Below are 22281 nucleotides of genomic sequence, written 5' to 3' on the forward strand. Positions count from 1 at the left end.
GAAAAATAAAAGTGAGGTAGTAGAAAGGGACACAGGATAAATGGAAGTTTATTTATTATTTTAAGCTGGAACACTGGTAACACATTAATTTGCTGATGGGAAGGAGGCTACAGGATGGGGAAGCAGAAGAGATCTGCGTGAGAGGGACTTTTATTTGGAACATCCCAGAGAAGACACTGAAGGAATAGGATCTACAGCCACATAAAAGGATTTGTTTTTTAAAAAGTTTCCCTCTTCCTCAGAAGCATAGTCAAGCTGAAGAAGAATCAAAGGACCTACAATAGTGGCAACAATTTTGAAAAAGAGGACTTAATATCAGGACTGGGATATAATTCTAGCCTACTTACAAACTAACAAGTTAGCCTTGTACACCTTCATGGATGTTGGGAAAAGATATGAGACTCCTGGTCAGAGTCCCATGGGGGTATCACAGCAGGCTCAAATGGATGCCTTCAGACAGAGTAGGGTGTGTTCCAGGAGAGGAAATAACCTATATTGTCCATAAACAGGCAAATGAACAAACAAAATGTACAATAGAATATCATTCACCAATGAAAAGGAATGTTACTTTGATATATACTGTAACATGGATGAACCTCAAAAACATTAGCTAAATTAAAAAAAAAACAAACAAACAGTAAAGACTACATATTTTATGACTCCACTTATCTGGAATTTCCAGAAGGGGCAAACCTATAGAGAAAGAAAGCAAAGCAGTGGTTGCCTAGGGCTGGGAATGGGATTGTGTTGGGGGAGAGGAGAGTGTAAGAGGTTTAAGTAGCTCAGACTTGATAGGCTCTATTCTTTCAGTATTGTTGAAGAGAAATTGATCTCCTAACAATGGCTGGGAGATAATGGAATAGAACACTTGAGGAAAGAAGTGATAAAGTTTGGAAATGTGAGAACAAAGAAGAATAAGGACTTTCCAGAAGCACTAAGGATCTACCAAGGCCAGAGGCTATGTGTTTTTGGAGAATCTGGTCTGTGTTAGTTTATATTGTTGGTTAAATCTCTCCATATCTTTAGTACAGTTTTTGACAGCATCTTTTTCCCTTGGTTTTTATCTTACTTTTTGGTTTTCTTTATCTTGATCCCTTTCTTAGTTCCTCTTCCTCTTTTCATCCCTTAAATGTCTGCTTTTCCTAAAGTTCTTCATACATTCTCTGTAGGTAAATTGGATGCTTTCCTGTGGCTTCAGTCACATTGGTGACTGTTGTCTCAGCAGAGATGGAAACAGTATTTTCAACAATCTGCTAGACATTTTCACCTACAAGTCCCATAGTCACCTCTAAATCAATATGTCCTGAAATGAACTCAGCATCTTTCCCTCAACTCTCAGTCTTGCTTTTCCTCCCTACTTCTGTGAACTGACTTAACAGCTAAGCTAATCACTTATTTCTCCCTCTTCCCTGCCCCCCTCCCCATAATTCTTTCTGTGAGCAGCTCTCAAATCCATTCCCTCTCCCCTTTCCCACTGCTTCTGTCCTTTTGAGCCTTCACATTCTCTTTCCCATTGCAATAGACTCCTAACTGACATGAGTTTCACTCTCTTCCATCCATCTATGTTTAAAGCACTCATTTGATCACAGATGAGCCCAGAAGGCTACTCACTACTTTTAGTTCAAGTAAATTGTTTTAAACATGGCAAACAAAACCCCTTATAGTCTGGCCTCATTCTACCATTTCAGATTCACTACCCAGTTTATTCTCTTCTCACCACCGTGTTAACCAGAGGACGTTGTCTTCACCCTCAAGTAGCTCACGGTCTAGAAGGGGGAAAGTAAACTGTGATATGGACCCAAATATTACTTTTAATACTACCATCACCTCCAAAAAAGTGTACTAGGCTTATAGAGACAACCACACTATCACAAGATAAAAAAAATAAAGGATGACAAGGGACTAAAAAAATAAAGATAAGAATCAGTAGTACACAAAAAACCTATCACAAGATACTTTGCATTTGCTAGAGACTGGTCACAAATTTGGCTGTAAGGATTCATGTGGGGAAGATAAATGCTATAATTGGGGCATAAACACAGTACATTTGTTACAAATTAAGGGGGTCTTCTAAGCCAGAAATGACTTCAGGGAGCTAATAGCGCCTTTTGAGCTGAATCTTAAATGGGAAATAGAAAGTTAGCAAGTGAAGGATAGAGGGAAGGGCAAAGTGATGTCCAAGGCAGAGCACACTGACGGGGGGTGGGGGTAGATATGAGTATCTTCATGTCCATCTTAGAAGCTGTTCTAGACAGAAAACAAGCAATTTTTAGATATTTGTCAGATGAATGATTGAATAAACTCTATGCTCTTGGGCAATTTATATATCTTTGGGTCAGGCTTTTCATTTACAGCATGAGAGAATTAGACTGGGAATCCCTTAGGCCCATTGCCAGGTCTACAATTTGATTTGGTCTCCTCTTTCTCCTATACTGTCAACTCCTTGGCCAGCACCCACAATGATCCGCAATTCCCTCAATCTCTCCCTAGCTTCTCAAATTTAACAGGTGCTAGTAGTACCCTTTGAAACTTTTTTTTTAAAGCATATGAATTTAATACTCTTTGGGAGAGTTCTTAGAAAAAGCATCAATACAGACAAAGGTGACATGAACGTAATAAGAAAAAGCAGTGAATGAAGCTTATGTAGGAGTGGTAGATTTACACAGGGTACAGCGGAATTCATTTAAATACAGTTTTGTATGTAGCAGCATAATGATGTACTGGCAGCCCTTAAAACTTGGGTCCTGAAACTCATATTATTTGGGGCTTTTGCCCTGTGTCATTCGATCCTTTAGTACACATTTTCACCAGACCAATGTCTTTCTCATATAAACTTACAGTCATCTAATAACATCTCCATTTAAGAAAAAGCTGCCATTTGTGGGGAGAGCAGTAGGGCTCTTAATCTTTGTGCCAGGAAGTCTGAGGGCCTCAGGATATGATTGGATTAGAGCTCTTCAGCTGCATTGCCTGTGCTAACTGCTGGGCTGGAGATGAGCTCAATTCAATTTGCAGCAATTAAGCTGACAGAAGCAAATGTACAAAAGTCATATTTTAAAGCAGATCCTTGGAGAGAAATAGGCATTGCCTGTTTAAAATCCTACAAACTCATCCTACAAGTTTAAAATGATGAGAAGAAAAACAGTCCCAACTGTGGGAAAGAGCATATGGGCCAACATAGCAAACAGTGGAAGTAAAAGGCATGGTCTTGGAATGATAATGCCTATTGAGGCCAAAGAATCACAGCCTGGGAGTCGAAGGAAACACACCCCATTGTGATTCCTTCCCAGATCTCCAGATGTAGCTAGTCCTGTTAGTGACTGAGAGACCTGTAGGAACTGAGACACCAGGGCAGCCTTTTGGGTCAGTGTTGTGATTAAAATCCTAAGAGAGATTTTATTTTTAGCACAGCTTACAATAGAGCAACAGGAAATTGTGCAGCATAGCTAAAAACTACATGGCCCTGGACCTTTGAAAATGATCTTAAAACGCTGGTAGCATCTTAACTGCCTTCTTGTTATGTAAGAAACATGAAAAGGAAATTACTAAATCTGAAAAGAAATATAGCGATAAGTATGTTTAAATACAAAAGACAAAAATATCAAACAAAATGATTCTCCTATTTTTACATCTCTAAAACCCCTATAATGATTGAACATATTGTTGCTTCTAAAAATTGAAGTCACTAGTATATTTTGCATAAAGCTATAAACTCTTAACTGTGTATATGTGGTTCAACTTAATTGGCATTTTTTTAAATTTCAACTAAATTTTTTGTAGGAATTGTTATTTGTTGCCTCATGAAACAAATACTCTATTTTGCTGAATTGAATCACTTTGATATTGTTCAAAAAAGTTTCTAAAAAGATCCATGTTATTACAATAATATCTAGGAACTAGGTAACTGTGAGTTTATTCCTAAGGACAACAATCATGTTTCTACCTGTTGCATGTTGCTTTGGAAAGCATGTATACATACAGTGGTTCTCCCTCTGGATCCATGGCCAGTGTGCTTACAACAACTGAGCATCACTTCCCAGTCCAGTACTTTTGTTCTACATGATAAGGAACATAGGCAAAGGAGTTGTCCAGATGTCCACAGTCTGAAATTTTTCTGGCATCCATTCACGTAGCAATTAGTATTGATTCCACAAATATTTATTGACTGCCTACTATGAGCGAGGCTTGTAGCGAGGCTCCATGGGTGATCAAAGCAACAGTCTAGTGAGAAGGCTAAGAATTTTTCCCACAATACCCAGCAGAAGACATCGACCAAACACATCTGCTGTAGTTTTGCTACCTAAATGAAGAGAAAAAGATTGCACGATTTCACTTTCCTTTGCTTGGTCACTAATATCTTCACCTACAATCTTAGCTCTAAGTTACAAACCTGCATTTGCAACCTGAGAAGTTCCCTGCTATTGCTCTTCCCAATCAGTCATGGATGGCCTGGTTCAACTTATAAAATATTTTAAATTGAATGTCTGAGTTTCAGAGACCTATCCCTGTGACACTCTGATGAACAAATCAGCTGGGAACAAAATTCCTTTTAGCAGAAGGAGCCTGGAAGAGAAAGAGTTGAGTTCTGATGGTAGGGCCAAACTATGGTGTGCAGAGTTCACATGAGACGAGGTGAGGAAGGCACCTGCATTTGTGCTTCTGCCCCACATGTCTGCTCTAGAGTTGTTTCTGACAAAAAAATTAATAAATTTCTTGGCTGTACAAACCTTAGTAAAACATATATTACATCTATGATGATGTATTTATTAGTAATTTCTCTACTGTCTGTGGTCTCATCTGGGGCAGAGCCCAAATCTTATTCTTTATTAAATCCAGCAAGTACCTGACTCACATTAGACAGTTAAAAATATTGATTAAATATCATTACCCCATCCTCACAATCTAATCCTCACTGTAGTCTTGGTCCTTTCTCTTAGAACAGTTTCCCTTCTCTGCAATCCCATACTCCTCCCTTACACCTATCCTACCCCCAGCTCCCACTCTCCCTACAGCTAGAAAACTTCTGTATGTCCTTCAGGTCTGAACTACCTCTGGAATCCTTTTCTCACCCTGCATAGCCTCCAGAATAAATTGTCTGCCCTTTCTAGGAGCTCCCAGGCCATTCTCTAATATCTCTGTCACAGCGTTTAGCACACTGTGTTGATTGTTGTCTGTCTACTCATACCAAGAGAAACCCCATGAGTGCAGAGGCCATGTCTGGTTTACTACTGAGTGCCCAGCACATAGTGGTCATTCCATAATATTTATTGAATAAATAAATGAATGGATATATTTGTTAGAATGCATCCTCTCCATTAATTAGATGAAGTATATTACTAATTTAACATATATATTATAGAAAATTAATGAAATTTTCACCATTCTTCTTACACCTACTATTGTTACCTCTATGCTACCTGAAAACAGCTCCCAAGAAAATTCAGTCCTCCATCCAGCCAGTCACTAGACATTCACACAAGGACAGGTTCTGAACACAGGCATTTAACCCTAAATTATATCAAAATGAAAATGCATAAATATCATATTTAGGTCAAAGCTTGAGACTTCATAATAAAGCAAATGATAGGAAATTCTAGTGGCTGAAGCACTTCTTTTCTAAGGGTTGGGGATGCTCATAAGAACTCATGTGTATTTAACAGACAAGGAGGGATTCCCATTAGGAATGCCACACATGGTTGTGCAAGTTGGTTCTGTAACAAACCCGAAGAGTACTTCTTGCATAAACTAAGCCATGAGTAACACTCCCTGGAGGGGTATCACAAAGCTGTTGTGGTAAAGCTCTATTCTTGAAGAGTGACTATGGGAAAGTCCACACTGTTTATGACAGGCAGGAGGTAATTGATTCTCTCCCCTTATGGGGAGAATGGGAGATGGAAAAAATGTTAATTATCAGCCATTCTTTTCCATTATCTTTGTAACAACTCCCTTCCTTTAACAACTGGAGAAAACCAAGCAGGTGCAGCACACAGAGGACACACTAATTACATTTGTGTTGGCTGATGGATGTACCACAGAATCCACATTTAGAGAGCAACGCAGAGGATGATGCAATGGTAGCCAAAGTTCTCAACTTACACTGACACAATAGTCCTTCTTTTCCCCTTCTCTCGTACTCTATTTAACAATGTTCAGAAAGTATAGTTCAAGAAACCATTTCAATTAAAATTTTAGTAAGTAGATATGTAACTTAATCATGAGTTGGAAAAATTCATATTCTAAGGAAATATCATATGAAAACATTTTAAGAACCAATTAATAACTCCCTGAATATTTTAATCTATTTTCACATTTTATTTGACCCTGGTGCATAACAGGTATCCAATAAATAAAAAGGTGAGGAGGGACATTCCATCTTTCATCCTTTAAAAATATGATGAGTTTGTGTTTCTTGACAACGTTCAAAGTAATTGAATGGAGAAAGTCGTTGGAATTTTTGCATCAATATAGTTTTTCTGGATCTTAATAATTATGATCATTAAGGTATCTTCTTGTAATACATCTTTCTTATTTTGTCCTATCTGTTCTGTTCATGCCTTATTTTGTAAACATTTTCAAAATTCAGCTTCTAACAGTAGCTACTTTGAGACTTGCATCCTTGGAATAAATCTCACTTGATCATAGTGTATGATCCTTTTTTATATATTGTTGAATTTGGTTTGCTAATATTTCGTTGAGGATTTTTGTATCTATATTCATCAGAGATATTGGCCCATAATTTTCTTTTTTTTGTATTGTCTTTGACGTTTTGGTATCAGGGTAATGGTGGCCTCAGAGAATAAATTTTGGAGTTTTCCCTCCTCTTATTAAATTTAAATTTAAATATTAAATTAAATTAAATATATTTATTAATTTAATTAATTTGATATATTTAATAATATTTAATATATTTATTATTATTATTTATTAATTTATAATATATCTGATATATTATAATAATATTTAATTTATTAATTTATTAATTTAATATATTAAATTAAATTAAATTCCCTCCTCTAAATTTTTTGGAATAGTCTGAGAAGGATAGATATTAATTCTCTTTTATATGTTTGCTAGAATTCCCCTGTGAAGCTGTCTGCTCCTGGACTTATGTTTGCTGGGAGTTTTTTTTTTTTTTACAAATTCAATTTCAATACTCCTAATCAGTCTGTTCAGATTGTTTCTTCCTGATTTAGTCTTAACAGGTTGTTTGTATGTTTCTAGAAAATTTTCTATCTCTTCTAGGTTGTCAAATTTGTTGGCATTTAACTGTTCACGGTATTCTCTTATTATTATTATTTTTTGTATCTCTGTGGTATTTGTTGTTATTTCTCTTCTTTCATTTATTATTTTGTTTATTTGGGTCCATACAGTATAAAACCTCTTATATGTGTGTAATTGCATACCCCAAAGAAGAAAAACGAAGCAATGGAAGAAAATAAATATGAAACATTCTAACTCAGGGAAATTCTTGAAATTAAAAAAGGAAAGACTTTAATTTCAAAGAATAATTTCTTGCCCAAATCTATACAAAAAGAGCAAGTCATTTACTTGGAAAAGAAAAGCAGGTGAGAGAGCGAGTGAGGGAATCGGAGAGAGGAGCTACAGGTAAAAAGAGAATAAGAGACATATCAACCAATCAATTGCATGGACCTTATTTGGATATTGATTCAAAAAAACAAACAAACAAATTTTAACATGTTCAATGCAATTAGAAAGTTGAAATACTGCATATTTGATAATATTAAGGAATTGTAATTTATAGACATAACATCATTGTAGTTATGATTTTTAAAAGGTCCTTTATTTTTAGAGATACCTCCTTAAATATCTATGAATGAAATTATATGATGTCTGATATTTGCTTTAAAATAATAAAGGAGGAGGGGAAGTAATTAATTAGATAGATAAAACAACATTGGCCATGAATTGATAATTGCTGAAGCAGTGTGACAGTTAAATGAGATGGTTCATGGTATATTGTCTACTTGGTATATGTTTAAAATGATTTGCAGGGCTTCCCTGGTGGCGCAGTGGTTGAGAATCCGCCTGCTGATGCAGGGGTCACGGGTTCGTGCCCCGGTCCGGGAAGATCCCACATACCGCGGAGCGGCTGGGCCCGTGAGCCATGGCCGCTGAGGCTGTGCGTCCGGAGCCCGTGCTCCGCAACGGGAGAGACCACAACAGTGAGAGGCCCGCGTACCACAAAAAAAAAAAAAAAAAAAAAAAATGATTTGCAATACAAAGTTTAAAAAGAATTTTTTGTCCTCAATAGGATGGAAACTTCAAGCCTAGGCAAAATAAATGTTTTCCATTTTCCTAAATAAACATAAAGACTTCTAGAGTGCCAACTTATGGAAATCTTTCCCCTCGTGTCATGGTAGCCTGCTGCAATTGTTTAGATAAATCTTCTTTAAAGTTAATTTAACTTCTTTTAACATCTACTCAACTGGATGTATGTGTCTGAGAAGGATTTCATGGGTTTTTTTTTTTTAGGATTGTGGAAAAGGGATATTATAGTGAACGAGATGCTGCAGACGCTGTCAAACAAATCCTGGAGGCAGTTGCTGTAAGTATGAAGTGACAGCAATAGTGTAATTCTGGGTAATGTCTTCCTTTTACAGAATCATCACTTAGGAAGTGTATATCTGTGACAAGCCATAAAATTTACAGAAAAACAGTATGAAATATTTACTAGAAAATGTAGAAAAAATTTATATTTTCTATTGATAACTCAAACTCTGAAAGATGCAGTCCTCATATGTAATGCCATAAGTTTGTAAAAATCATTTCCGTCTTATTAGTATGAATCAGGTCAGACTATGGTGCCTATAGTTGTTCTTTTCTCTCTCTTTCCATTTCTTTAGTTTATCTCTTTATTGTTTTTGTTGTTTGGTAAGGAAGTGGAAAAATGTTCAAGGAGATAAATAGAGACCTTAGAGCATAGAGATTATTAATTTTTCTTTCAAGAGAAGAAATGAGTAAATTAGGAGAAAAATTCTGACAATTTTATTTTTTTAAAAGGGAGAAGTATGTTAACATTTTAAACTGGAATAAAGTTTTGTAAGTTAATTATTTTCCTTTCATTCAAAACTTACCTTCTTCAATATGTTTTTTCTGGTTGCCTCCATCCATTTAGGTCAGCTCTTGACTCTTTTGGCTTATCACAGTGGGCATGCTTCAATTTAGTGATACCTCGGGTGGCTGACTGGGAGAATTCTCATTCAGTGAATGAGAAATGGATGCTTTCAGCATCAGGATTTTCCACCTGTTGGAGTTACATCAATTGGGGGATAAAAGAGCCACCAATAGAGATGGAGATGGAGATGCTCCACATAGAACACAGGGACTAGAGTTCCTAGAACTCTATTTCAGGTCTGCAAAGTTGGATTGGTTAGTCTACTGCTAATCTTAAATTTAAAACAAAAACTTAAAATTAAAACAAAAAACCTACTCATAAAGCTCTACAAAGGTCCAGTTTAAGAAGCGGGTTACCGCATTCAAGTCAAACATTCTTTGAAAGAAGTTTTATAAAAATCAGACTGCTGCCCCTAAGGGTTAACTTATAGAAAAAAATTAAAGTAATTTCCCTCAGTGTTTCACAGGTAGAAAGCAAGCAATTTAAAACTTGTGAGAAGTAGCTGACATTTATGAAATAGTTTATTGTCAACTACATGGCTATAGATAGCTATAAAAATAAGACAGTTGGGAACTCAAAGTAATCAGTGATATATCTCACATTTCCTCTGAATCACACACCTTTAAGACTGTATCTAGGCTGGTTTTTGAAAGCACAGAATTAGAAAACTTAAAAATTAAAAATTTCTTGGGAAATATGTCACAGGCATAATGACAGCCCTTAGGCAACAAATCTTGTAATCCTTCTCTTCCTCCCCACTTCATCCCAATTCTTGCCCCAAATATTTCACAATATTTGTCTGACTGTAATCTTGCTCTTTCTGCATTTTAGCTTTAAATAGCATTTTTGAAAGCTTTTAAAATGAATATGAAAGATGTTTCCCCCTTTGCGTTTGAATTCATTCAATTAGTCTTTAAGTGCAGATCTTTAAGCCTTCTTGAGTAGTCTATCTTCCTGAAATGAATTCAAGGTTGTCCCAAGTTAAGCGGTCTAGTCAGTCTGGACATTCAGGAAGGGTCATAGTGTCATGTGTCATAAAGCTCAAGGCCAAACCTTAAAACCCTCCTTTTCCATTTACTTGTAGAGATAACCAGGGAATGTTTCATCTCCTCTGGCAGCTCACTATTGCCACCACCTCTAGTTCTTTCCTTGTTATCATTGCTATCCTACTGTTCCTCTGTTTTCAAAAAAATTGCTGTCCCTCTCTTTTTTCCACCCCTAATGCTGCCTCCCCTCTTTTGCTAACCACAGTTCTCTTGGGCATGTATTAATTTCAAAGCCATGAACTTGGAGCCTGGAGAAACTTGTAATATAGGAGTGTACACTGAATTCAATAAAATAAAAGGAAATGGTTGAAAAAATATTAAATATGTTTGCTATCCCAACACGTAGACTTTTTTGTTCAAATCATTTTAAATATTATGGTGATGGGCGTGAAGAGTTGCAGACAAAAGCATCTAACCCTTTAAGGCTATGGAAAAAAATATGGTATCTGAACATCAAAGAGAAACAGGAAATGGACATGATTATAAGGATGCAGAAATAGTCAAAGCTCCTTTTGGTAAATTTTTTAAAACCTTTAATCTCCCCTAAAAAAGAACAAATTTATCCTATTGGAGAATCAATCGATAAAGAACTAATGACTAGATAGTGAAGAACTGGAAAGGCAAAAGGGGAACACTAAGCTAATGTATTGTAGAGGTAGCAGCTTCGAGAAGCAGCCTCCTCTTGAACTGGATAAACTAGATAAAGAGGTTGAGATTATTAAAATTTAGAAGTTTAAAGGAGGTGCTCTATAGACCTGTGTGAAAGTTCACTGCTTGGCTAGGCTGGTGTCTCTTTTCTCACATCAGAGGCATTGCCCATGCAGCGGGCACTCAAACCTTTGAGAATGGTGTTCTGGCCAGCTAATGCTGGTGTTACTGAAAAGGGACTCTGGGATTGGTTCTGTGAGCACTGGAAGAGTGCTAACTGGAATTAGCAGCTGCTATCGGAATGATCTGCCACTGCGGGGTTAAAAAGTGTTTCAAAGGTACATGGGAAGAACAAGCAGAAAGACAGACTCAGAATGGGAGCAAGTCCCTTCATCCTCTTCAAGCCTTCCACTCTCTTCCTAGTGCCCTCTAATGGCAGAGCCAAACAGGAAGCCAGCAGAGGAAAAGTGTGACTTGTAACTCAAGTCCCCACTTCACAAAGCAGACTATAGAAGGGCAGATATAAAGTTGAGAGACAATAGCTTAATAAATGGTACCGGAAGTTATTTGAAAACAAAAATCAATTCTCAAAATTTCTGTTTCTATTCATAGACTCTTTAAAGTCTTCATAGTCTTTACTAATGTGTGTGAAATGGTTCTAGAGGTCAATGAATTCAAAACACGTGCAGCAGCATTAAAAAAATTACCATCTAGGGGCTTCCCTGGTGGCGCAGTGGTTAAGAATCTGCCTGCCAATGCAGGGGACATGGGTTCGAGCCCTGGTCTGGGAAGGTCCCACATGCTGTGGAGCAACTAAGCCCGTGTACCACAACTACTGAGCCCGTGTGCCACAGCTACTGACATCCCCGTGCTTAGAGCCCGAGCTCCGCAACAAGAGAAACCAACTCAATGAGAAGCCTGCGCACCACAACGGAAAAGTAGCCTCCTCTCGCCACAACTAGAGAAAGGCTGAGCGCAGCAACGAAGACCCAATGCAGCCAAAAATAATTAAATTTATTTTTTAAAAATTACTATCTATATTTACTACCAAGTACTATGCTTGATAACATTTATAGGTTTAATGGGCAGTATATATGTCATTCGACTTTACATTATTTGACACGTTTAAGCCTTCTTCCACCTGACCTCTTATTCCTGTTGACAGAACCAACCTACTTTTATAAAGATGGAAAAGGCTAAAACTTCTCCCACCCTCCCTTTCAGCTAGGCAAGGGCATATGACCTGATCCTCACCAATGAGGTTTTTTTTTTTTTTTTTTTTTTTTTTTTTTTTTTTTTTTTTTTTTTGCGGTATGCGGGCCTCTCACTGTTGTGGCCTCTCCCGTTGCGGAGCACAGGCTCCGGACACGCAGGCCTAGCGGCCATGGCTCACGGGCTTAGTTGCTCCGCGGCATGTGGGATCTTCCCGGACCAGGGCACGAACCCATGTCTCCTGCATTGGCAGGCGGATTCTCAACTGCTGCGCCACCAGGGAAGCCCCACCAATGAGTTTTGATAGGCAGTCTGCTTGTGAGTTATTAGAAAAGTTTCCCTTTAATAAAAGGAGAACCAGGGGAGGAAAGGTCTTTTCTCTTTTCACTGTCATATTGGAGTCTGCGTATGAAGCTGGGAACTGCTTTTGCTGTCTTGCAATTATGAAGAGAAACATAACAATGTTGAAGAAGGCAGAGCAAAAAGTAGACATCGTTGGAATTCTCCTGCTTGATATCTCATAGATGATCATGAGTTTCTCAAAATTTCTGCCACTTTAAATTGTATGTCTCATTACTTGAAGCACAAAGATACTGGACTTCTTATTAAATAAACTTTTGAGTATATACTAATAATGGTTCTGTGGTCAGAGCAAATTGTATAGTTTTCCATCTATCTAAACATAACATGAAGGGCATACTCCTAGATAAAAAGATTCTTGTCCCTCACATTTCTAAAAACTGAATTTCACTGAACGTAAAACACACATCCACATACTGATAAATGAGGATTAAATATGATTTGAAGGGACACTGAGGTTTAAGGTGGTTAACAATAAGCTTGCTTCTGACACTTGTTCTTTGTTTTTGTGAATATTGTTCCTGCTTGGGTCCACCTATTGTCAATTAAAAGATTCTTCTGAGGACTTAATTAAGCAAAGAGAGACTAAGAAAGAAAATGGGGGGGGGTGCTGCTTAAGTTTGTTGGTTCCTGTGGTATTCACATTTTTTTTCTGGGGAGATTTTGTCTCTTGTTACTTCCATTTGAACATTGATCTCTGGAGGGTGGATTTTAATGCAAGCCTCAGGCATTACAACACTATAATGATAATTTTACCAGTAAAAAGTAAAAGTGGTTATATATTCTTACTAAGAATTGAGAGATTACATTCACCTGAGAAGAAATAACAACTAGTTCTGTTAATGTTCTAATTTTTTAATTTATAAACATAGAATAAAGTAGCTCAATGGCTTAGGCATAGCATAGATATTTTATCAAAAAAAAATGGAGCAAAAAAAAATCTACATTCTGAAGATTATAGCTCAATATTAGGAACGTGGAGATCTAAAAATAATGCCTGGGAAGGAGGTTCCTTTCTCGTTAAATGTTTCTGTACATCATTATCGACAATGATATCAAAAGTTTATCAAATTCTAAGTGGCCTTCTCTCTTTTGATTCCAGGGAATCACAATAAATTCTAGATATATATCTAGGAATTTTAAAATAAATATCTAGGAATTTTCCAAGTACTATATACAAAATATCAGGTTAATTGTTACATTCTAAATGACTTGTTTTTTCTGTAAATGTTGAATGATGTCAATAATTCAGTTCAACCATTAGCTGATTCTTTGGTATGTGCCAAAATCTTGGATACAGAGATTAAGAAGTTCATTAGTTTATAGAGCAGATAGACACATAAGCACATAGTTGTAAGATGACATATGTGCACCAATTGATGCATTTTGCAACTTCAAAGACATCAGGGAGAGTGAAACCTATTCAAAACATCTAGAATGAAACTGAGTCAGAAAAATCTTGCCAGAGGATTTTGTCTGTGTTGGGTTTTAAAAGAAAAATTGCTGTTAAGTAGGCAGCCAGTAAGAAAAAAAGGGAATACCAGGAATACTGCTTTTCTCCCACAAATTTTTATAGAACATAATAGACCAAAGATGCAAAGGCATGAATTTCTGGTCCTTGGATATTGCTAGAAAGTAAAGTACACATGGTGAGAACTGGGGTTTGAGCAAGAGGTATGGATCCTGTCCAGAGAGACTTATGTGAAAGAAGTGCCCATGTTTCTGTAGATGAGGAGACCCTGAAGGACTTTTGCTGCAGGACCATCATCCTTCACGGCAGCATGAAGTCCAAAATCAGGGCAGACAGTTAAGAGGTTAGGAAAATGTCCAGTCAGGAGATGAAAAGCATCTGAAAGGACATGGTTTGTGATTCTATGAATGAAATATGCTAACAACTAAGCCCAGGATTCCCCTTGGGTCTGCCCATATTTATTCATGTTACATATATGAAGACTTAGAGATTATGAGAAATAAACTAGAGTGGGGAACATGCATAGAAGAGGACTTAGAGGATTGATAAAAAATTCTCATCAACTTTCTCACCTTTATTAACATTACAATGCATTCTCTTCTCCTCACCTCTGCTCACTCGCTCTCTGAGGCTTTACTCCATTCTCTTCCATACAGTCACACAGTTCCTCTAATTCCTATTTCCTTCACCTACATTTTTTTTTCCTTTTATACTCTCTTTTGCCTCTCCTCTAGCTGAGAACAAATGATGAGTAAAACAACAGCAAAAAATAACAAACATTTTAAGAGACCAACCAAAGCCTCTAGCCTAGGATGACCATATTCTCTACACACAACATGCACTGTAGGTCCTGAGGAGAGCTACAGAAAGTAAACATGAGACACAGTCCCTGCCTGGAAAGATTTAACAAGAAAAAGAGGGTAAAAAATAACATCTAAGTTATCTTTCTTAGAAGGAAACACCTTGGGATTGAGATGAATGTCTTCACTATTGCAAAAGCCCATTGAAATGTCATGCACATGAGGTTACTGTGTAGATATGACCTGATTCTTACTTGATGTCCTTGCATTACAGTCTTTAGAAGTTCATTCGCAGCTGTCTGTCAGGCTTCAGTTGCTAAAGGAATGAGATTCACAGAATCCTTGACTTTGGAGCAGGAGAACTGGATAATCTCAAGTAAGGGTAGGAAAAATTTTTCTAGTTAACAGTGACAGTATTTTTTTTAAAAAAAAAAAAGCACAAAAAAGGAAACAAAATGCAGTAATAGAGATCTACCCGCAGTTTCCTTATGAGGTCAGGAAAGGCACACATTGTTTCTGTTTCTATAGATGACCTACAAAGACTTAATGTGAATAAAGAAAAAGAAAAAAGATAGGAATTCAAGCTGTAAGGGAATATGGTTTTAAGTAAAGTAATAAGTTTTAATTACATTTAAAAATGCTTATTCCAAGCAGGTGTGTATTGGCCATGAAAGGAAGGATATTATCATATTATCATGATACCTTTTCTATTTTAAACAAACCTTACTCTAATTGGCAATTTGGCCTATTTTAGGTTCCTGTGATACAGTATTGCACATCTATGTATTCTGTTCCTCTGACCCTGAATGCTCTGAAAAGCTAAAATTCAGAAAAAGCTGAGCAAAGAATTCTACCACCCACAATGGGCTCTCTAGGAGGACAGTCTCTTCTTTACGTCAATATAGCTTATGTGTGACAACCTCTACCTATGGGCTGCAAGGGAATGACTCTAAGCTAAAAAGATTCCTTTGACAATGGTCCCCTTTTAGGAAAGAATTATCATGTGGGAAATATCAAAGTATTGTGGCTTGAAGGTGAACAGTGATCCTTTCTTTGTATATGTGCTTCTCTCCAAGGATGGTGGAGTAACTAAAGTTAGACTCTAGCTAACTATTTCTATGTTGTTTTTTCATTGGTTATTTATTGGAGCATGGGGATGGGACCATGAAATTTATTTCCTTGCTCTCGGGTAACAGTTGTCTGCCCCAAAACTGAAGTACTCTCTGCCTTGAGGAAATGAAGTCCTACTTTGTATTATAAGGATGAATGTGAATCTTCTACTTATGATGTCTTTGACCCATAAAAAATGAATTTTTATTTTGGGAATAGTTAATTCAGAAGTAGTATGGAAAAATGAATAATCCTGTGAAAGAGTCAGGTAAATATTTTTTTTATTTCTGGGTCAGAAGAAGAACTTTCAAGCTACATTATAATAATACTCTGTTAACTTCATTCCTTGAACATGGACTTTTGATTTTAGTATTATTAAATAATTCAAGAACAAATTCTTGAATTTGTTCAAGAACAAAGTATTTTGCCTGCCTCATAAATGAGAAATATACAATTCAATGAAGATGGCAAATTAACAAATAGGTAGAGGCCTAGGTCATAGCCTATAGATTGCACCAGTCATGGAAACAGAAGGTTAACTTGGTTTTCTTGTTTTAGTCACTGTCTTTGGTCCCATCTCAAGTGTGTAGCTCCTGAATAAGGAGTGCTCACAAAAAATCCAGCTTACTCACTTTGGCTAAGATTCAGAGTTTCTCAATGGAAACAACAGGAACACTAGTTTCATTTGGGCAGGGCAGTTCTTTCTAGGTGTTTGGCCTCACTGGCTATATTAACCTGCTCAGGCTGCTATAACAGAATACCACAGATTGGGCGGCTTAAAGAAAAAACATTTGTTTCCAACAGTTCCATAAGTTAAAAGTCCCAGAACAGAATGCCATCATGGTCAAATTCTTAGTGAGGGCTCTATCCTAGGTTTTAGACTGCAGTCTTCTTGCCGTGTCCTCACAAGGGAAAGAGAGCAAGCTCTGGTCTCTTCATCTTCTTATAAGGGCACTAATCCCATCACGAGGTCTCCACCCTCAAAACTTCATTTAAATCTACTTACTTCAAAAGGCTTCACCTCCGCATACCATCACATTGGGGATTAGGGCTTCAACATATGAATTCTGGGGGGATGTAAACATTCAGTCCATAACACTAACCTCAATACAGTACACTGAATACCATAGGAGGCCAATACATTGCAACTACAAAAAAGAAAATAAATCTTTCACACAGTTTCCAATGTATCTAAGTGCAACTGTCCCCTTAATGTGTCTATTCTCTCCCTCTCTCTCTGTCTCTTTGTCTCTGTCTCTCTCTCCCCCTCTCTCTTACTTTCAACCTCTCTCCCTTTCTCCTTCCTTCTCTCCCTTCCTATCTTTATTTTGTAAATTCCAGAGAATCATCACCATCCAAAGATCTAAAGAAATGGAAACACCATTGCAATATATGCAGTGTTGGACACACTTACAATTCTTACTAACTTTTTGGCCTACTTTAAAGAAAAATTTCAGTAACCACCAGAGGTTTCAAAATGTTTTCTTGACCTAGGACAAGAATACCCTTTCTCATTCCAGTGTTCCACTTTATCTTTCTGCCTTTTGTAAATGTAATTTAAGGCCCCTCTGCAATATCCTCTTTATTTTTGGCTCACGAAAGTAGTGTGAAATAATTCTAATGCATTTTACATGCCATATATTTAATATTAATCTTCTGTGATTTCTGACCTCAGTGTTTCCTCCCAATTATTTATTTTGCTTAGAGTTTACAGAGCCTGCTCTGCTTATTTTTTTCGAGGAAATGGTTCCCTACATTTCATCAATCCATAAAATTTTGCTGGAATGTCAGGGCTCTCCCTATTATGTTATAAACAGTTAGTGGATTAAACAGATAACTATCAATACTTATCTGTGCTCAGGACACTTAAATATAGTCAAAACTCAGATTTTAGGGCTTCCCTGGTGGTGCAGTGGTTGGGAGTCCGCCTGCCGATGCAGGGGACACGAGTTTGTGCCCCGACCAGGGAGGATCCCATATGCCGTGGAGCGGCTGGGCCCGTGAGCCATGGCCGCTGAGCCTGCGGGTCCGGAGCCTGTGCTCCGCAATGGGAGAGGCCACAACAGTGAGAGGCCCACGTACCGTAAAAAAAAAAAACAAAAAAATCTCAGATTTTATTAATAGAATGTTCCACGTGTTTTAAAAGATATGTATAAGTTGCATGCTTTTAGTGGCAAATGATGACCACCAAGAAAACGAATAGTATATATACATAATTTGGAATGTAGACAAGGAAGATTCACATTTAACTGTCCTTTGTTTTCTTTATGTCACAGTATGGGTTGAACCAAAAGTACAGTAGCCCCCCTTATCTGAGGTTTTGCCTTCCTTAGTTTCAGTTACCCGCAGTCAACCATGGTCCAATAATATTAAGTGGAAAATTCCAGGAATAAACAATTTATAGTTTTAAATTGCACGCCATTCTGAGTAACGTGATGAAATCTTGCACTGTCTGGCTCCATCTCGCACCTGATATGAATCATCCCTTTGTCTACCATATCCCACTAGTCATTTAGTTGCCATCTAGGCTATCAGATCAACTGTCACAGTATTGTGTGCTTGTATTCAGGTAACCCTTATTTTACTTAGTGATGGCCCCCTTTAAAGCACAAGAGTAGTGTTACTGGCAATTCAGATATGCCAAAGAGAGCCAAAAAGTGCCTCCTTTAAGTGAAAAGTTCAAAGTTCTTGGGTTAATAAGAAAGAAAAAAGAATCATGTGCTGAGGTTAGTAAGATCTACTAAGATCTATGGTAAGAATGAATCTTCTATGCATGAAATTGTGAAGAAGGAAAAAGAAATCCGTGCTAGTTTTCCTGTAACCCCTCAAACTGCATAAGTTATGGCCGCAGTGCATGATAAATGCTTAAGATGGAAAAGGCATTAAATTTTTACAAGATATTTTGAGAGAGGTAAAGTGATTAAAGAAACAGAATAGAGTTTTTACACACCAAAAAAAAAAAAAGATATTTTGAGAGAGAGATAGAGAGACACCACATTCACATAACTTTTATTACAGTATATTGTTAATAATTATCCTATTTTATTGTTAGGTATTGTTATTAATCTCTTACTTTGCCTAATTTGTACATTAAATTTTATCATAAATACGTATGTATAGAAAAAGCAGAGTATATATAGGGTTCAGTACTATCTACGGTTTCAGGCATCCACTGGGAATATTGGAATGTATTCCCTGCAAGTAAGAGGTGGGGGGTGCACTGTATAATTTTCAGCTCTAATTTTGATACAGCACACCTGCAAGTTGGAGATTATTACATTGGCATCTGTAGTGATCAATTTTCTTCAGATTTATTTTGTATTATTTAAAAGACTTTCTTTGGATGTTTAGGATCCTTCTTGATTTTTAAGATAAAATCATACATCATATCACTCCATTTCCCCCCGTAACCCTCCAGTGTCTCCCCATCACAGTCACCCTCTATGCATGGCCCTCAAAGTCCTGCCTGGAAAGGCCTTCTGCTGACCTCATGATCCTCTTTCCATGGGCCTTCATTCACAGCATTCCAATGACCTTCTGTTCCACCAACATGAGAAGTTCTAGTCCAGGGAATTTTGAGCTCTTGTTTGAAACTAGAATATAAATTACCTGGTGTCTTGAACCTCTTTCTACTATGTCCTACACTCAGAATGGTTCATAGTGTATATTGAGCATTCCATAAATATTTGTTGGATGACTTGACTGACCAAAGATTGTTTATTGCTTCATTCATTCATTCATGCATTTACTCACCACCTAACCAAACAACTAAAAATATTTATTGAGCATATATTTAGATCCTAACACTATACACTCAATGAGAGAGCACATGGCAGGTGTGTGCCAAGAGTTTATATTTATGTTCTTTAGTTTACCATTTGCTAACTGCAAAATACCCAGTGTATTCATTTTCTATTTCTGACTAACAAATTACCACAAATTTAGCAACTAATTATCTCTCAGATCTGTAGGTCTAAGTCACAAAGTGGAAACTAAGCTGTTAGTTGTCCGGGTAATTATCTGGAAATTCTAGGGAAGAATCTGCTTCCAAACTCATTGAGCTTTCAAGCTCCTTCGCCAAATTCACATCCATGTGGTTGTATGACCAACATCCCCGTTCCCTCACTGCTTGTCAGCCAGGGACTGCTTTCAGCTCCTAAAGACTGCCTCATTCCTTGGCACATGCCTCCTTCCAACTTCAAAGCTAAATTGTTTCAAATCCCTGACTTCCTTTTCTGCTGCCAGCCAGAGAAAACTGTCTGCTTTTCAAGGATACATTTGATTTGATTAAACTTATCTGAATAACCTCCTTATTGTCATGTAAATTAATATAATCCTAGGAGTGCTGCCTCATCTATTCATAGATTCCACCCACACTCAGAAGGGAGAGCATTTAATATAAGAGCTAATTTCACATAGGGGTCATTCATAGAATTCTGCCTATTACACCCAGACCAACCTACTGTTACTAATCAAGGTGTGATGCTTTCATTTTCTAACATAATGTATTCGCTCTAATCAACTTGAAATGTGGATTCTATGGGAAAGTAAATTAGGAATCCAAAGTTCAACATTCAAGGATAAACTTGGATGTCATTGGTTTTCAGGCCTTTCAAAGACTCATTCACTGACACGTATTTTGGTTTGTTTTTTAATGTGTAGCACTTAATTTGTGTTCTCATGCTCTTCTATTCTCTCCTGGTGTGTTTTTTTTTTCATATGTTAGGAAATCAATTCTGCTACTTCAGAGTATTAACCACAACAAATATTTTCAGAGGTTTTCAAAACTATTTGCCATATCTTAGAAAACAAGCTGAAACACAGATCAGTCATCAAAAAGAAGGAATGATGGCATGTGGCTGAGGCTATGTGTGGCATCTTGGCACACACACAAAAAAAGAGCAATATGCTTACATACATTTGTTTTTTTATGTTTCTCTCTAACTTATTTTTTTGCTTAACAATATGCCTTGGAAATTTTTTCCATTTATGTGTTAGTTTTCTATTGCTGCATCACAAATCACCACAAACTTGAACACTTAAAATAACACTATATATTATCTTACAATTTTGTAGGTCAAAAGTTGGGCATGGCATGACTAGATTCTCACAATTCCAAAATTAAGGCATCATCAGGGCTGCACTTCTCTCTGGAGGCTCTGGAGAAGAATCCGCTTCCAAGCTCATTCAGTTCCTTGGAGGAATTCAGTTCCTGTAGTTGCCTTGAAACTTGGCCTTCTCCATCTTCTCACCTGCAATGGCATATCAAATCCTTCTGATGCTTTGAATCTATTTCACTGACTCTTCTGCCTTCCTCTTCCGCTTTTAAAGGCTCATACAGTTACCTTGGACCCATCTGGATAATCTAGGATAATCTCTGTATTTTAAGGCAACTGTGATTCATTATCCTAACTACATATTCAAAGTCTCTTTGCCATGTTACATGGCATGTTCACAGTCCCAGAATTGGAGAATGGAGTCTTCCTTGGGACCATAATTCTGTCTATAATATTTTAATACAGATGGATCTTCTTCATTCTTTTAGTTGCTATGTGGTTTTTCATACTGTGAGCTCTGTAATTTATCCAGTTCCTACATGGTTATTAAACTTTTTTCCAATTTTAAAAATTATACATAATATACTAATAAATATCCTTGAGGCATATTATGCACAAGTGAAAATATTTCCTTAAGATACATTCCAAGAAGTGGATTCTATTAAACAATTAATATATTCATTTTACATTCTTTTATGGATGTGGCTAAATTTCAAGGCTTTACCAATCTACAATATTGCTAATAGTTTGAATCTTCCTCTTTAACAGCATGTGCATCTGACCAATCCTGATCGTTATATTCTTTTTTCTATTCTTTGCTCTGTTTTTCAGTGATTTATATGTGTTTTTATGTGTTTTTCTCTTGGTATGTAGGAGCTCTCTATATATTCAAATATTAATCTTGATCATATATGTATAATCTTATGTATATCTTTATGTATAATCCATATCATATAGACAGATGGATAGTAGAGTAAATGTTTTCTCCTAGTTTTGCTTTATTTATGTTGTCTTGCATAATTTTATCATAGGGGATCAAATTTGTAAGGTTTTTTTTCATCAGTTCTAAGATTTTATATTTTTTATATCTTTCTTAGGAATTCCTATCATGTTTTCTCTCCCCCTCTTTCTTTCTCTCTCTCTATATACATAAAATTTCATGTAATTACTCTTAAAATACTTTTGCAGTCATTTTGTTTTGTTCTTGTCCTTTTCTTAGTTTAATAGCTCTTTAACCGACACTTATTATTGATCCATCTTTGTTAGTTTAATTCACATTTGTTTGTTTGATAGCTCTTTACATGGAAATATTATTATTGTTTGTTATTTTAGTGAACTTGTGTGTGCATTTATATTTTTATTTCTCTGGTGATACCTTTTATAACTTTAAACAATATCTTTCAACCTCTATTTTATATTTTATTAAACTTAGACACTGTAT

General features: G+C 36.7%; 1 protein-coding gene across 2 annotated transcripts in view; it reads left to right on the forward strand.

The window, feature by feature from the left end:
• The window catches only part of CAMK4 (calcium/calmodulin dependent protein kinase IV), a 211176-nt gene that overhangs the window by 144086 nt on the left and 44809 nt on the right, over positions 1–22281 (forward strand). For both annotated transcript variants that reach the window (XM_059062179.2, XM_067031433.1), the window contains exon 6: positions 8494–8566. In XM_059062179.2, the coding sequence (XP_058918162.1) occupies positions 8494–8566 (73 nt within the window). The remainder of the gene's footprint in view (positions 1–8493; positions 8567–22281) is intronic.

The sequence above is a fragment of the Kogia breviceps genome, chromosome 4 (assembly GCF_026419965.1).
Source record: "Kogia breviceps isolate mKogBre1 chromosome 4, mKogBre1 haplotype 1, whole genome shotgun sequence".
Taxonomy (NCBI): domain Eukaryota; kingdom Metazoa; phylum Chordata; class Mammalia; order Artiodactyla; family Physeteridae; genus Kogia; species Kogia breviceps.